General features: G+C 43.8%; 1 protein-coding gene across 1 annotated transcript in view; it reads left to right on the top strand.

Moving 5' to 3' along the window:
* Nucleotides 1–13152, top strand: part of EIF4E2 (eukaryotic translation initiation factor 4E family member 2) — a 64098-nt gene extending 50946 nt beyond the window's left edge. Inside the window, exon 7 of the mRNA XM_086944539.1 lies at nt 12649–13152. Coding sequence (XP_086800665.1) covers nt 12649–12688 — 40 coding nt within the window. The 3' untranslated portion in view covers nt 12689–13152. The remainder of the gene's footprint in view (nt 1–12648) is intronic.
* Nucleotides 13153–18204: the final 5052 nt, after the last annotated feature.

Genomic DNA, 18204 nt, shown 5'->3' with positions numbered 1-18204 from the left:
TTTGCAATGGCAGACCTGAGACATCTTTGAAAGGCCACATCTGTGGGTGGCACACCCAGTGCTTCAGGCCTACTAGAAGATTACAGGCCTTGGGTATATGGTATACCACTTTACAAGGGACTTACAAGTGAACTAAATATGTCAATTTTGTATGCACCAATGTTACCATGTTTAGGGGAAAAGCACATGCACTTTAGCACTGAACCTGGACACATGGATTGGTTTAGAGTGATTCTCTCCATTGATGCTCGCTGAATTGCCCTCGTGAGGGTGCCCATAAATCCTTCAACACCACCATTGGCCTGGGGCCAGAGAGGTGTACTCTTTTGATGCTTGACATTGAGTTGAACAAGAAACTCCTTTGCTACTTATTAGATTTGAGAATAGTGAGGATGCCCCACGCTGCAAAGATGTCATCAAGCTGCTCAAATACTTTGTCATGGGTTGTCGATGACAAGTCTTCCACCAAAGGAAAATGTGAATATTTATCAATGTTACCATGATATGCTGTCTAGTTCCTAGAGGCCCCAGGAAATCCCCTGCAACTCTCTCCCAGGCATGCACATGAAAGTGGGACATTGTCAGTGTCTGCTGTGTCAACTTGGGGTATAAGCAGTTATAAAGGTGGCTCACTTTCAGCTTTTTCTCAACTCGTTCATCTAGGCAAGGGAACCACACTATCTCTCAGGGCTCTTTTGGTGGCTTCAATAGGCTAGCGCAATCACTTGCTGTCTCTGGCTCTCGGCTATTCAGATTCGCAAGCCTCTCAAGAGGATACCCTCACAAGTAGACCGATAGCCCATTCTGTACATATTTTAATTTTTTCAATTCAACATCCGCAGCAAAGGGTCGAATACTTTTTTCTAAGACTGCGTTGTAATGAGGTCTTTGAGGATGTGCATGTCTTTATTTGCGTTGGTAGCAGCAATAATCTGCTTAAGGGATAAAGGGATAGAGCTGCTGGCATGCTGGACCTCGCAATGAAGTTGAGACATTCTTCAGCCGCTTTGGATGTCCAACTGTGGAGAGGTAGTGGCACTTGTGAAAAGTAATCTGCTTTGTTTTGGTCTGTACCCAGCTTGTGTACAATCGCATAGTCATACTCTTGCAGTGGAACCTACTGCTAAAAACCCACCTGATAGGTGATAACTGTGGATTCCTGGGTAGGGGCAAATACAAAACGATTGATCACGCTGTCTTTTCAGTGGGCTCTCGAGGGACAAGTATAATGCTAACTCCTAAACCCTTGCTGTTGTAGGTATCCAGGACGAGGTTGAACCCCCAGGGTTGCTGGGCGTGGTGGGAGGCACAAGGCAGGGGAATTCTTGATGGTTTGCCTCCTGATACGTCATACCAAGGTTGCAAACTGCTGGACTGGTGTCAGTGGGAGACTGATTTTGGAAAGCACTGGAGCCCCTCCTGATAGTAGGAGGGGCTCTCAATCTGCCCCGGCATGAAGATATTGATAGAGTGTTCAGGATAGGAAGTAGTCCCAGAGAGGAGGCACAGTAGCAAAAATTCCTAGACGCTTTAGGGCTTTATGCACTATAGCTCAATCAGCCAAAATCACAGGAAGATTTTTGGATGCATGGCACATGCGAGACGCGTGACTGAACTAGTGGTACTACTAGCTTTAGACACAGAGAATGTATTTGACTTGGTGAAATGGCCCCCATATGATGGCACTTCTAAGAAAGGATGAGCTTCGGTCCCTCCTTTCAGGGTGCGGCTCTTTTGCAACCACCCAATGGCTCTGTCCAGGTGAATGGTGCAATATCAGGGGGGTTTGAATTGGCGAGAGGGTCTAAACAGGGATGCCCCTTGTCTCCACTCCTGTTTGCAGTCACTATGGTACTGGTGGCCAACTGGATTCGCCAAGGTGCTATGATCTGGGTGCTCCCATGGGATTGCAAATGGGAGGATGATGTCTCTCTGTATGCTGACGTCATCCGGCTACATCTGGCGGATCTGTAGAGCTCTGTCCATATGATATTGGAGATCCTTTGGGTCTTTGTAAACTATTCAGTTATACATGTTAATTGCAGTAAAGCTTGTTTACTTATTATCGAGATAGCAGCCCAGTGAGGGATGGAACTGTCCAATATCCTGGAAGGAAAGGGGCTTCCCCTACGTAGGAGTATATGTAACCATATATCAGAAATTATTCTATGAACGGAACCTAGGCAGACAACTGGAGGAATGTAGATGAGATGTGGGTCATTAGCGCTGGCTGCCACTCTCATTGTTGGGCACATTGACTCTTTACAAATTGGTTTATTTGCCCAAGTTCCTCTACACCCTGCAAAATTCCCCTTTTGAGGTCCCAAGCTCTTTTTTGGAATTTTGGAGACCGAAACCGGGCAGCTGCTATTGGATGGCGGGGCGCCACGAACAGCGCTGTCAGCATTAACTAGGAAGCCCGTCGATGGGGGCAGTGCTCTCCTGGACTTACACATATACTATTGGGCAACCCAATTGATAGTGGGCACCGATTGGTCATTCGCAGTACAGCGAGAGCCTTTGTTAATGGCAGATAAGAGGACTATGGACTCGAGGACTATTCTAGGCTCACAAGCTTCCAACGGCAATGGTAGTCCATGCATTGAGAAGGGCAGTAAAGAAGCTGTGCTGGCAGGGTAAACTGACACTGCTGCCGCTCAGGTGGGGGAAAGAGGAAATAGGGCATGTCGGGCATCTCCAAGCTTGGGGATATTTGATGTGACCGCGGGATAATGGCCTTTGCGGACCTACAGGCACGATACGAGCTGACAGGACTTATTGACTGTGGTACCTACAAATCAGGCACATCCCAAGGGGCGGTGTTGGCTCAACCCGTGATATACTAGATGTAACCCGTTGGGATACAGTGTCCTAGGAGCCCCTCTACACTGCCATACAATATCCGTAATGTATACTACACTCCTTGCTAACAGCCTGCCACACTGATGGCACTGAGGGAGAAATGGAAGGTGGACCTTGGTACACTGGAAGATGATCCCTGGGAAGCGGCATGCTGGTACCCAAGGGAGGTGGCTGTCTATGCTGGATTCTGGTTGGTAAGACTGAAACTTTCACAGAGCTTATCATACCATGACTATAAGATACGCAATGGGTATAACCATTGATTAATCCCTGCGAGGCGGTAATAAGAAGAGCACGCTCCTGCACACAGTATGGGTGTGTCCTACGGTTCGTGGGTTCTGGACAAGGATGCAAAGCAGAATGTCTCAGACCGTTGAAGGGCTGCTGGAGCTCACCCCAGTAAGGTTACGTTAGTAATTCGGTGAGAACAAACTCTGGACCGATGCGCACTCCTCTTTTGTAATGGGGCACCAATGGTGTCTAGACGTGATACTATACAGTTAAGGAAGCAGAGAAAGTGCTTAGACGGTGGAACTCTGTGACGTCAGTATGGCCTGGTGTATGCAGACAGAAGAACAGATAAATAAAGCAAGGGGTTGCAAAATATTGGGCTCGAGGAAGAGCTGGGAGGGTGATGTGTTATAGCGGGTTGGTTCTGAGGATACGCACTGCCGCATTATGCCGGTGGGAGAGGGCTATGTCGGAGTCCCTATTAACAGTTGTGTGGAGACAGTACTCTGGATTGTGAAGAGGGGCCAGAATCCTGGAGGATATGAACCACTATGTAGATGCATTTCAACATACTTATGATTACAGAATATGTGAGACGTCTGGTGGGGAGCTGTATTTGCTTCCATTTGTGATCTTTAAAAAACGATTCCTCTGACAGACACAGCGGTAAGACAGTGGCCTTTCCTTCTGCGTCCTGGTACCAGCCAATCACTCATGGTCATTTAAGAAACATCAGAATGAAAAATATGACAAAGGCGGGACACATTCATTGAGCAAGTTCTGTAAAAAGGACTGCCCCCACACCCTCTTGGGTGTCTCACTTGAGTCTGAATCAAGAAAATAATGCCTAGCAAATATACAGCATTGGATCAACCAAGCCAATATCTACAACTGGATTGTTTAGGTGTGTTTAAACGAACACACTGGTCTGCCTAAGCCCTTGGTCCTGACTAGGCAGAAATGTAAGAATCTCCTAATTAGAGCAGGGTATTTTCTTTTCCTTTCATAGTATGTGGATAGCAGTGCAAAACATTTTTGACTGATCTGCTGTCTCCAGCCACGGGCTAAAGGCACAAGATGCAAGTCTGAAATCCCAGGACAAACTGGTTCCTGGACATTTTTCCCGGTTTTCTCCGTACCGCACTATGCTAGGGAGGTAAATGCTGCATGAAATGCCCAAGCTATCCCCATTTCTCTAGACTGACTGCGAAGTGGATTTGGGTGTTTTTTTGCCCATCAGTTTCATTCCACAAGCAAATTTGAATAATGGGCGGATTTCACACGTTTCACAGATCAGCAATTTCTTTCGTCCATCCCTACTCCAAATATATAGAAATCTCTCCCCTGCAGAAATAGGGTTATTGAAAAAGTTAGCAAGTGTATAAATTGATTAATATTGGTATCTATGATCACCTTGGATATGTAGGACAGGAGGATACTCATTACTAATCTTCTCTTCTGACCAACCAAATCTGGTTCCTGGCAGCATTGTGGCAGAATTTCTCCTAGGAGTAAATTGATTTCTCTAGACACTGAAAGAAAAACTTAATCAAAACTGCCCAAAACCACTTTAATCACTGAGTCAGTGAAAAAGATACAATGAAAGGACTTCTCCCGTAAGCTGCCATTCCCTCATAGTTTATGACTTAAACGAAAACTCCCATGAAGGAGAACTACTATTAGAAGTAAGTAACTTTTCCTTCTTTTCCCCTAGGGATGAATATTACTATCATGAATTCGAACTGTATGTTACTGCTCATTGTGAACCACAGGGTTCCATTGCCATGAGGATCCTAAGTGCTATTCTTTTTTCCCCACCCCATTTTTTTGTGTTTTCTGTCTGTCTGTGGTTTGCCCAGGGCATGGGAAGAATTTCACGGCCTGGTGAACAGTGGTCGCTGAGGGATTTGTTCCCCTGTGTCACGCCTAGCGGTAGGGCCTTGTCTTTTTTGTTAACTTAATAAGAGTTTGATTCTCAGTGAGCCACTTTTTCTGTCCTGTATTTTTCCACCAGATCATTGATACCTAGAAGCCTCATGCCACAGGGTTTGAAAGAGCAGCTGGAAAATATTGACATTACTGTGGTTTGTGTCTAGGAGGTCGAGTGGACATGCCTTTTAGAAAAGCTTTCTTCTGCAGGCAGCCCAACTCCTACTAAGGACTACATGGTGAAAACCAACAAATGCGTGAAATTGAGTTCAGGGATAAGGGTTTGCAGAGAGAGAACCTGCCGCACTCATGCATGGTCTCCCTGAAGGGCCTGTGTTTGTCTCGCTCTTGTTAGGTTATGTTATGCAGACTGTAGAGCACACTGTTACCTGGGAGGGTATCCTGGTGCGGAGCAGGTTTGAGGCTAGCTAAAGCTAGGGCCAAGTAGAACTACTCAAAAAGCCATGTCTTTCACTTCTTGCAGAATTCAAGAAGGGATTTGTGTAGCGACAGGCCTATCCATACGTTAGGTGCGAAGTAGAAGCTTCTCCGTTAGATTCTGGCTTTTTATATCGAGTACAGAAATCCATCAGAATACATATTGCTAAAAGCAAGCTAAACAAATTCTCCTCATTCACAACGTGTATTTGAAAGAATACCCATCTGGGGAACAGCTTTCCCAGACTGTGGTGCAGAGATTGCAATGTGGTCAACCTGTACACATCCTCGTCATAGAAAATGCACCTCCACTGCACTCACTTCTGGCAACTTCCAGAAGAGTTGATCTAAGTTTCTATTTCTCAATTCTGAGATGCGAAAAGATCTCTGTGATTGCTGGTTTACAATGCTCATGTTTTTTCGCCTGCTTTGACCGACTATAACACACACAGGCCTAATTTTGCAGATGGGAGTTACAGTGTATTTAACATTTTAAGATTTGGCCTGAAGCTGTTGGGAATTCAAGGACTGGAGATCAATTGTTTAAATGCAGGAATTACTCTTCTTGTAGAGTCCTGGGTGGTGGTTCAGTAGTCTGCTTCTACGCCGGCCCCTGTCCCACTCCTAGTGCTTGCACCATTTTGGCTTTAAATGAACATTCTGGTTTTCTCCTTTCCGACAAGGGTGCTTTGGAGGAGTGCCTGGCGCAGTGTACTATCTACAAGCCTGTCTCGACATACCTGGACAGAATTTAACCTGAACGTTCACCATATGCGTAGTCCCTCAGATTCATGCTGAAATGACCTCACGCATAAGGATGACATCACCAAGAAAATCAAGACAAACCTGGTCATTCTACTAAACCAATTTAAATTGTTCCTCCCAGTAAATGACGTCTGCTATTCAAGCTAATAGTCTATTGCATCTGGATGGTGGAAACAGCTTGCTCTATGTCCTTCCATTCTCCACTCTAGCTTCTCTTAAGGTCAGCCTACAAACTGCTTCACACCTGATCATAGGCCTAAAGAAATAGGACTAACCTACGCCACCCTGATAGAAATGCACTGTCTTGTCCGGTCGCACATCATCTTGAAAAGCAGCTGCATCATCTACAAAGGCTCCATGACTACCACTACTTCCTAGTTGGCTGACCAGTTTACCACCCCCCAGTGCTCAACACACTCACCGCTAGGACTCCATCAGACTGGATGCGAACGGCAAAAGAAAGACACAGGCCTTCTTCATTTATGCTTTACTGAGATGGAACAATAACCCAGTAGCCATAAGGCAACCCTAACCTGCTTTTAAATAAGAGCTGTAGACACTCCTGTTTAATGAACATAACATCACCTCAAAAAAAGTCTACCGCTGTAGAACCCAGCTACCCCTTCAACTACTCTGTAACTTTGTCTTTGGTCCTGTACAGTGCTCTGCTGCCTTTTATACACAAATATCTTTGTTTTGCCTCTCTTCTGTATCGGCCTCTCTACTCTTAACACCTCATATAACATGGATCAGAAACAATCCACCTTCTTTGCCCATTCATATCATCTTTTTTTATTGGTAAAATTGAAAAGTAAAATTTTAAGGTGTGTGTGTATATATATATATATATATATATATATATATATATATATATATATATATATATATATAGCATTGTTCATTATATACTCATAAAATATAAATATATATGTGGGATTAATCAATAAGCAAAATGAAGGCAAAAATAAAGTGACTGAGGGGAGGCGGGTTATGCTAGGATTTCAACGTATTAATTTATTATTAACAGAAATATTTCCACAGAAATGTTTCAGGCAGCATGCACAAAACAGAATTAAAGCAAATCACATATTAAAATTCCCCAAAAGGTTTTGTTTGAAAAATGCACACCATCAGTAACATAGGTTGACAGTCTTAGACTGATGGGAAAGGTTCAGTGTTTCAGAGCATGCATAAACATTACGCTTTGTACAAATTGCTTTTTAATAAAAAAAAATCAAAACAAAATAAAACTACTTGATTTGGGGCTTGAGTTTTGCAGTTTGACTAAGAATATCCTGAATCCTCAAGCCGTTGGTGCTAGACTGCCACGTGTTTCCGCCCACTGGTATGTTACCTGGCTCAAAGTTCACAAATAGATTTCTTCTTTCAGGATCTAGGTTCACTCTTACGAAAACTGCTGTTCACTTAATTGTACAAAAGAGCAATAAAAGTGCAGTGGATTAATATTTAGGCAATGACCAAGGTCTTTATCAAGGCTTGTGCTAGATATGTTTTCAACCAGAGATTTTTCTTGGCTTCACAGGGCTGGCTAAAAACCTCTTTGCTGGTTAGTCCTAATTCCTCCATATAGCTAGAGAATAATTTCGAAAACACATATTTCAAATCGGCATCACTTAAAAACTCATGCCCAGTGATTCAAAAGTGGACGGAGACAAGTGAAAAAAGACCACATACCACCTGACAATGCTCTTAATTATTTATTTAGAATAAGCTGAATTCCATTCTGCACTCCAGTGGGGTGGCAGTCTTATTCTACAACGAGCCCTTCAGAGTCGAGATGCAACCATATCCATTTTAGCTATAGAAGGAAGTGGCTGTGCCCCTATGGAATTTAGAGCATTGGCTAGATTTTAGAAATATACATTTGTAACAATAAAAATAGCATCTGCCATGCATAAAGTTAAAAAGAAATGTGATAAAGTCTATCCAACAGAGCTAGATTTAGCGGGCTCTGTTTTTATATGGGTTGAACATGATTAAGTATTAGAAACTATTATTCCCAAATAGGAATAATGATTATCGATTTCTTGGCGACTGGTATTGATCAACCACTACTTTAGAATGAATAACATACACTAGAATAGACAACTTTAATAACCCTCAGGCTAAGCATAACATCCGAGATCAACTCTGTCTCCTCCTGCTTCTTCATTCTCTGCATACTTTATAAGATATGCACATGGCTACCCCAAAGTTCAAGAGGCACCATCACCCATGCTCCCATGTCCAGCCGACTGGACTGCGTCAATGTTCTCTAAACCGGGATCGCAGTCCACCTTCTACGACGACTACAGACCATGCAGAATGCAGCAGCCAGACTTGTCCTGGATCTCCGTAGACAAACCCATATCACCACTTACCTTGGAACTCGACTGGGTTTCTATAGAGAAAAGATGCCCGTTCAAGTGCTTGACCCGCATGTTCAAGGCCCTATACAACTGCGGACTAGCATACTTAATTTGCCGCCTGAACTTCCATCAGCCCACCAGACACCTCTGCACCGCTCCACTTCCATTTCCCTAACCTTCACACCCACATCCGACGTAGCAGATGCGAAGGACGCTCCTTTTTCTACATAGCAGCGAACACATGAAACAAACTACCCTTTCATCTCGAGACCTCCCCATCTCTTCCAGAGTTCCTAAAGACCCTGAAAACCTGGCTATTCGGCTGATCACCTGAACCCTGCCAGAGGCTGGATACCCTCACAGGTGACAAGCTGTGCTTTACAAATCTTCTTGATTGAAACCAGTTAAATGCTTTTGGAAATGTAGGAATTCCAGTTACATAAAGTGAAAATAATAATGAGGCAAGAACACAGCCCAGTTTTAAGCCACGACCCAGGGATTTTAGCAGTTAGTTCAAAGCTAGTCCCAATCATAATTTATTAGCATTTTTTCGGAATGCAGATTTACAATGGCTTGTAACAGAATTACAGGAATATACAAGTCTTTTATTTTTTGCTATAATGTTTAGTGGTCAACGTGCTGGAATGCACAAGTAAAATCGACGTATAAAAGATATTGTTTCATATGCCAATTTCACGCATACATTTTGTGCAAGATATAAACATTAGATATTATCGAATGTAGAATAGGAAGCACAAAATATACTTGTTCAATAGACAACAAATGGTTCTCATATACTCCAGACTCTAAATGATATAAGATGACCCAGACAACTGCATAAACATGACAACTTTGTTTCCCCAAGAATAAACGTATCTTCAGAGTCGTGGAAACAATAGATAGATATTTTACTCAGTCAATCGTGCATGCTTCGTTTCACCAGAGGTGCAGAGAAATAGAGAGACAGGCGTTTTCAATAAAAGGTTTATTGAACAGTCTTCTTTCTCATGCAGAGGAAATGAACTGCTACAATCTTAATACAGGCTATAAAGTATATTGCGTACAGCATAAATAGCATTCTAAAATAATACTGTAAAAGCATTGTATGGTTTCTAAGCCATAAGAATACATACATAAATACCAATGGCTAAAAGTACTCAACTGGTGCTTCTAAAATAAGCCTACCCCAATGTACCTAACATAAGTCTAGTACGAGGGAAGAATTAAGTGTGGTATAGGTTTAGTTTATTTGCCAAGAATCAATCCAAGATTTTTCTTATGGTCTAATCAGCTCCATACCTTAGTTTAGAATGAAGGAGGTCTGGTATCTCTCTGTCTCTGATTGATTTCCCAACACCCCGCTAGGGGAGCTTGGAAACACTGGAGCTGGATTCTCGGCAGGAGAAGAGACCGCTTCCTGATCAGTACGTCAGCTGGAGGGTCGGCTTCCTTCGGCACTTCCTGTAGCGAGCTGCGTCGGGCAAGTATATAGTCGAACTGCTCCAAACCACTGTGTGTTTGCTAGGGCAAGTGAAGGCATATTTATACCTTGAAGGTGCCTGGTTTTACGTAAAGTCGGGCATAATAACGTCGGGAAAGAACCCCAAGGGAAGGGTAGTTCTTTGAAAACTCCATGAGTTCTTGGACAAATCAATATTCAAGCAAGGGGATGTCCCTGACTGCTTAAGCCGATTTTCCAAGAAATCGTTGTGACCTTTTAGTACGGGTGGAAGTAGCCATGCCTGTATTTGGACTGCATGGGCTATGTCTAAATATGGGTATGACTTCTATGCCTATATTAGGGCAATGCAAATTGTACCTATATAAGGACATGAATCGGGAAAATTACACTCTGGTCCTAAAACGCCATCCAACAGTGCAGGTCAGCCCTCATGGCCTCTACAGGCTCCTGATGACAGAAGGAGGTACTGAGGCAATATCCATCTACAGAATGTTCTGTAAAAACATCACATTCTATATGTGGATGTCTGGAATGCTCATGTAAGGGGCTGTTCAACTACGGTCCACTCACACAGGCACAAGCTATTTTATTTAGCAGAGATTGTGCACAGGCCTCAGATGGCATAGTATCTCTGCTAAAATGTGACTGACAGGGTGCACATCAGGCGAACGAGGAGCTTCATACAGCAAAAAGGGCAAGATCCCAAGCCCTGTACCAGCTTCTGATAAGGCTGATGGTCCTGTCAAGAAGCTGGGCTAGGGATTGAAGCGGGTCTTCCCCTTTATAATCCTGGCTTTGTTGCTCTGTCTGGTTCCTCGCGGGGAATCGTGCCTTGCTGGTTCCGATGTCCAGGCCTGGGGTTTTGCCCTGCTGCTGCCACTGAACCTCAACAAATGAAGAAAGGTTAGTAAAATAAAATAATCCCTGTGAGAGTGAATGTGATTGAGAGGGAATGAGATTGACTGAAAGTGTGTGTTAGTTAAGTTTGTATGAGGGTGGAAGTGAGGCCAAAAGAGTGAGTAAAGGATTGTGGATGAGTTGGAATAGTTGAGTGAGGAGGAGCTTGGGCGTGGGTGTGAGTCAGGGGCTAGTGGTGCAGCAGGTGCAGTTGCATCTGGGCTCAGTGGCCTGAGGAGCCTACTGACACCTATTCATTCCAGCAGAGTGCCCGCATACTAGGATTAAAATCGGAGCCCCGTGCATGCCAGCAGTTGTAATTGAGGGTTGGTAATAGTGAAAGAGCAAGTGTCTGTATGTGCCTTTGTGAGAGTGTGAATCAGTGAGTGTGGGTACATTTCTGTGTGAGAGACAGTGAGACAGAGTGAGTATGAGTCAGAAGAAGTGAGAAAGAGGGAGGTACATAGGGTGAGAGAGTGAATGAGGCAGAGACAGATTGAGTGAGTGTGAATAAATGTGTTTGTTAGCATGTTTTATGCTTGTGACTCTGCTGATGGATATTGCCTACTGAACAAAATTATATGTTTATGGGGCAACTAAAGTAACTTGCTCTCACTGACATGTATTAAAGGCACTTCTTGGCATATGGGAGGGCAAACTTTTTAAAATGTAGGCTCTGACATACTGGTTGTAATTCTTGGCATACTTGGGACACCTAAGGCACAATGTGTGTGCTAGCATACCAGAGGTAATACTTGGCACCCATGACCTATTGGGGATGGGAGTCTGGTTGGGGGAAGCAAACCACAAGAAAATGCCAGATCTGACATGCTGAATGCAGTTTTTGACATATGGGTGGGATCAGTGACAACATTGTGACACTGGCCCACTGTAGATAATTCTTAACAAATAGCGGGTACTCAAGGCAGACTTTGAAAAAGATGAGGTCAACTCATTGAAAGTATTATGCCTCACCATTTTCAGAGGCCAGCAGCCGCCACTGCACTGTACCTTTTATATATTGTATAAATTAGGCCTTCGCGGAGCAAAAAACTCTGCTGCGCTACGCATAGTTCTGCAAGTGGGGGAGTGCGTTAGGTCACCTTTCTGCTCCTCGAGTAGATGTGCTACTCAAGCGGCAGCTTTCTCAACCCGAACAGAAGGTTTCTCAATGCGAGCGGTAGTGACCATCCGCAACAACCCGCGTTGAGAAATTTCGCTGGGAGGTGGTCTAGCATTGGATATTCCTCGCTCGCGATTGGCAACTTAATGTTGGCGAGCGAGAAAATAACTCCATTCCGTCGGAACTCCACGTCCTCCGAGTGTGAAAACCTCAGCGAACAGAGCGGAGTACACTTCCCAGCCTTAGTGTGAATTCATAAATAAATGCATACACACTCCCACAAAAGCATCTGAGGAGGCTGCAGGTTGCAAGTGTGCTGACGCCTATGCAGCTGAATGCACAACAGGGAAACCTTCTTATGTGTCAGGACAACTTGAGGAACTAAGTGCGTCATGCGTTTGTTGAGGCTAAATTGATAATATGCTACATGAAAAAGAGGCTGTGGCCCTTTGTATGTTGGGGCATTGAATAAAGTAGCAGAGAATTTCCGGTATTAGCACTGGTGCATGGGTTTGTGCTTTATATGTTCTGCATGTACAAGTTGACTTATGTTTTTCTCCCTTCTATTCCAGGGATAATTCAAGTTTTCGAAATACAAAACTGGCGTTGTGAAAACAAACAGCATGGACTCCACGTCTTCTCTCTCCATGATCTTTCCAGCTGTCGTTTCCCGTCTCAGTCTTCGCTTTGTTTCATTCCATCTTTCTACCCATTCTCTTGCACTAAACCATGACCCGGATTTTCTTTACTGCTTCCGCTATTCTCCAGCACTGAAAAAACCGGAAGAAGCTGCAGCTACACATAGCCATTTTGGTTTTTATTTTTTTAATAGGTTAGTTCTATTTTATTTAAGTCAGCCTAGCGACCCCTCAAAAGAAGCTGCCTTTTTTTGTCTCCAGCACTTTGTTACTTCTGTCCATTTGTTGCACAAAGAATATATTGTGAATGAATGTAAATTCAAGACCCTTTACTGTGGCACATCAATACGAAAAGGATCTTTGTACATAATTGCTTTCTGTTGTCCAAGAGCCACAGCACTCTTGTTTCAGCCCTGCCATTAAATTATTGGGTCTCTATTTCAGTGTGTTTTGTCTTTTCTTTCTTAACTTTCACATGAATGTGAAAATGTCCTTATTTCTATGATAAAATGGAAACAAGCGTCTGCAATGCAGTAGGTCTCGCATTTACTTGAGTTTGAGCTATTGGAATTGTAAATGATAATGCCTTTTTTATTTATGTTTTGGTTTTTAAAACATAAATAAAAGGCATTGTCATTTGTCATGTCATTAGTGAAGTAGTGTGGCTCACTGGTTAGAGGCGGCAGACCCGAGAGCAGAGGACGGCCCGGGACCAGGGTTCGATTCCCGGCGCGGCAGGTTTCTGGACCAGGGTCAGCGGACTCGATAATTCTCTCGCCTCGGTGCCCACTCTGATCAGCGATCACACTCGGCAACTCTGGGCATTAGCTTGCCTCATCTTCACTAACGGCCCCACCAGACCGCCGGGGATGCCTGGTCTCACCCTGGAGATACCCATTAAGGGACCATCTCTCAGGGAAGCCAGGAAGGGTTTCGCAGCGGTCGAAGCGCCTTGGGACCCTATGGGTAAGTAGTGCGCTATATAAATGCCTATACATTTACATTTACATTCATTTGCAATGCCAAAAGCTTAAACTCTCGCAAATGCGAGACCTATTGCATTCCAAATGCTTGAAGGGATCGCCGAGCTCCCATGGCTCCTGAAGAGCTCAGAGTTTGCTACGAGTTAAATAAACCAGCCGGTGGCCACAACTGTGCAGGAGAGACCCTCCTGCAGTAAGAGGAAAATCATTAAAGAAAATAGTGCGTACAGACAAAAGAAGATGTACCATGTAACAACCCAAGTCCTCATCGGGGGTTACAAATGACGACAAGGCAGTACTAAGGAGGGACTAACCAGCCTAATAGCAAGCATTTATGAAGGGCAATGGCACAAGCCAATGGCAAATATGGGTGGAAAGTGGGCGGGGCTTCAAGTACCTACTCCAATACAGCATGGCACTCAGAGCAGTGCAGGCGTTGTCCAGGCTCAACCTAAAAAGGTGTTTCAAAGTTTATTGACGGATCGAAATAATTGAATTAATCGTCAGACAACAGATAAGAACAATACCCCTTTGCTTCAAATTTTTAATACATTAATTAAAAACATTAAAAGATGGCACTTAAATAATAAAAAACTTTGTGTAGCTACATTCATAAAATGGATGCTTTAAAAGGCTAAGAAGAATAAACATTCTGGAATAGCGCTCAGGACCCTTTGGCCCAAAACCATTAAGAGTTTCAGGAATTCTTTTTGTCTGACCCAGGCTGCAAAAAGAAATTTTGAAACTGAAACCACTACCACTGGGGTGGATTCATCTTCCAGATCCTGAAAGCGATGATTCGATCTAAGATCGTCAAACTTCTGCGTAATGGGACGATTCACCTGCTTCTAGCCAAAAAGTATTTAGGGCACAAGAAGAGGAGATATTCATCTGTTTTGTCAATACTGGTACAACATTTGCAGCTCCTAGTGCCATCTATAAAGGAAGCCCAGCGTGCAGCGGAGGCTGCAATAGGGATGGTACCATACCAAAACTGTAGGAACAGGGTACGGACGCGTATTGGACTGATATAATCAAAGAACTCGTAATATCTCTGTTTAGCCATTGGAGCAGCATTTGTCGGGATAGACACTGGGTCATCTCAAAACCCTGGTAATCCTAGTTCAGTCCAAGAACTCCTCCGATTCTTTATCCGCTCAATTGTCGAACATTTACCATGTTCTTCACTTCTCAACATTAGTCTTGTTTCTTTAACCGTTTTACATTTCAATTCTAAACTGTTTCTTGGCTTCAAAAGTAGGGTCCTCACTGCTGGCCCACCAATGAGCCACCTCATGAACGTTCAGTTCTTCCCAAGGCTAAAGTGCGAAGAAAACTCGTACCTAAAACCTAAGCATTGTGATGAAAAAAAATCTGCATTTTTTTGAGTTTGCTAGATATAGGCGGATTAACTCTGGAGGGAGGGGGGGAATTTGGCATTAGTGGGTGTGTGAGGTTAAACTGATCTGAGATGTATAGACCACTCAGTCAGTCAGGAATACGTTTATTTAAACCACAGGTCTTTAAAAAAAATATTATAAATATTTTAAAATCATTGCAATACAAATCTTCAACACCATTGTAATACTTTAATTTCCACCTTCGTCCTTTCAACTTACACAATACATCATGTATATAAAATAAATACCCATAATATTCTAATATCGATAAAAAGCTATTCTCAATTATATTTCTTTAAAACTAATCTTTCATTAAAAATTATTTAAGAGCAATAACCATCCTAACTTCTGGCCTATCGTTTAACCATCCGTTTCTTTTCCCAAGAATGACCTTTTTACCGCTTTCATATACTTTGCAATGGCTATTGCTATATCAAGGTTTGGCATATCAGTAAGAAGTTCAATTGCTTGGGGACACGAAGCAACACCATATTTTAAAAAGATGGGGCGTAAAAACAATTTCCTGCAGTGGTACAATTGACAATCCATTATAATATGTAAATTATTACATTTTGTGCCCAACCTACAAGAGCATTTGCCATCTGGATGTCGCATTGCTAATTTTATACTCCTATTCAATACACTATATTTGATGCCTATTCTCCATCTTAGAACTTCAGCTCTAAGGCATTAGTTGGTTAGTGTATCCAGGTAGGGGTACCAGATTTCTTGCTCCCAACGGTTCATCATAACTTTCACAGATTCTTTCTTTCTTAGGTACCCTATATCTTCTAGCTTAGATGCTTCCTTCCCCAGTGTTCTAAGTTCACCTGTTGGTAGGAGATTAGGATAGTCTGGTGACTGATTCTCCCTTTTTAGATTTTCATAAACAGAGAGCAGTTTCTTTCTGACCTCTTTGGCCCCTGTTAGGTCACTATGCTTAGACTCGTTCTTAGCCATTGTGATAATTCCATGTCTTCTCCTGTACCCAATCTTTTCCAGAAGCTTAAGAGGGCTACTTGCACCTGTACATTCCATGAAGTCAAACCCAGCTCCAATCTGATTGCCTGAATCATAGAGGAGCCCGGTAGTGATATTAGGGGTTTTAAACATTTCCCTTCCTCGATGTCCCAACTAGTTTTCCCACTTAAGCACAAGACTTATGCTTCGTATTATAATTGCGGGGTATCATAGCATTATATGCAACAACATAGGGCCGTATCGTTTGTATCATTGTGGGGTACTAGATGTGGCTCTAGCTGGCCTGCGGAGTGTGTCACATAAAGCGTTGGTTAAACTGGATATAGTGCCTTAAGAGATGTGGCAGAAAAGCCTAGTGCACCTCTGGTGTGACTTCTTTATTGACTGGCCAAGGCCATGCAGGAGTGGCAGGGAGCTTGGCTGCCTAGGGTACCAAAGAAATAATCGCCCAGGCAAGGCCTGGGGGTAAGAGATAGAATGGAGCAACTAGGCTGGGATACTGAACAAGAGTTCACTAGTCTGATTCTGACTGGAAGGAGAGTGACAAATGCATCAAGATCTTTGTTTGATGGTGTTCAGGGTGCAGAACCACAGAGGAAACAAAACAAGCTGTAATTAGAACCTAGTACAGCAGACCTTGGAATGAATGACACATGTTGCACATGGGCACAGAGAAGGAATACACCTGGAGTTGGCATGTATATGTGGAATATTGTGAATTTCTGGTTTTGCCAACATGCCACCTGCCACCCACTACATTTAAAATATTGAAGGGGGTCTATTCTATTAAACCCAAGGACACAAGGGAAAATAGTACAACTTCCACCCCCACCCCTGCATTGAAGTAGTGCAGCGGTAGGCCTGTGTAAACTCCCCCTGTCCTTGCCGATGACAAGGAGTGGAACAACTGGCTTCACTCTCTGTCTTGCCCTAAGGTGAGGGGCAAAATGCCTCCTGATTTGCCTAATAACCTGGGGTAGCAGGATATAAGCACAACACCTCCCTGGTATAGCTCAAGAGCGATGTGGCAATGACCCCCATTAACCTCTGGCAAATGAGGCGGGGGTTAGCTAGCACACACCCCCACCACCCAACTGGGTACCAGGATCTGAGGCGGGTGGAAAGTGACCAGTGTGTTCCAGCGAACCTGCTCCTCCGTAGCCCACAACATGCTGGCCATGGATAAACCGATCCCTGCCCTGTGCGCGTACTCCTTTTTCCCAAAACAGGACGCAGGAACTTGCACCACAGGAGTCCGACAACCTGCTCCCCCGTGTATTGCGCTGGCCAGAGAAGGTGGGTCACCTGCCTCCTGCCCCAAATTGGAAACAGGGTGCAGGCCAGCATGAGTTGGCTGACCTGCAGAAATGTGGCCGCAACATTGTGAAGAACTGAGGATCTGGCACTTCTATGGACGTGCTCCCAATCGGGAATAGGGCTCCAGGACATGTGCCATGGTAGCCAGACTACCTACTTCTCCATGGCCAACAATATTGTCTTGGCCACAGAGAAGCAGGTTACTTGCCCCCTGCTCCTGATTTAAACAAATGGCCATGCTGAAGTTGGCCTATGAACCGTGGCCTGCTACATTTTGTGGGAAACAAAGGAATGAGTCACCTGAGATTTAAAAAAAAAGTAACAGAGCATATAAGGAGAGGGTACATAGTTCATATTGTGAAACGTATTACCAAAATGACAAAGATAAAATAATAAACAACCATGGGTAGCTTCCAGTGAAAATACAGGTTTAGAAGGTAAGTTGCTTCTGCATATTTTTTTTTTCACAACAATTTTATTGATAAAGATGAGCATATGAAATAGAGTGGCACCCCACATTCAGGATGATACCACCAGACATTTTGGTACAATCGTAACATAGGACTGAGTGTCCAAGCAAGGAACCAATGTAATCAAGGATACACGGAAACATTTACCCCACCTTCATCTTTTCAGTTAATCACCCACCCAACTCCCAGACCCCTCCCTGGAACCCGCCCTAACCCCATGCATGATTGTACGAACTGCGCTGATGTAAGCTCTTGGCGTGGCTATCGTGTGCGTGGGAATGGGTTTCGCCGGACCATATGGGGCTAAAGGTCTTCATCCTGTTCCGCCGGGGGGTCTAG

The sequence above is a fragment of the Lissotriton vulgaris genome, chromosome 11 (assembly GCF_964263255.1).
Source record: "Lissotriton vulgaris chromosome 11, aLisVul1.2, whole genome shotgun sequence".
Lineage (NCBI taxonomy): Eukaryota > Metazoa > Chordata > Amphibia > Caudata > Salamandridae > Lissotriton > Lissotriton vulgaris.
Note: the sequence above shows the minus strand (reverse complement) of the source record. Positions and strands in the feature narration are given on the sequence as shown.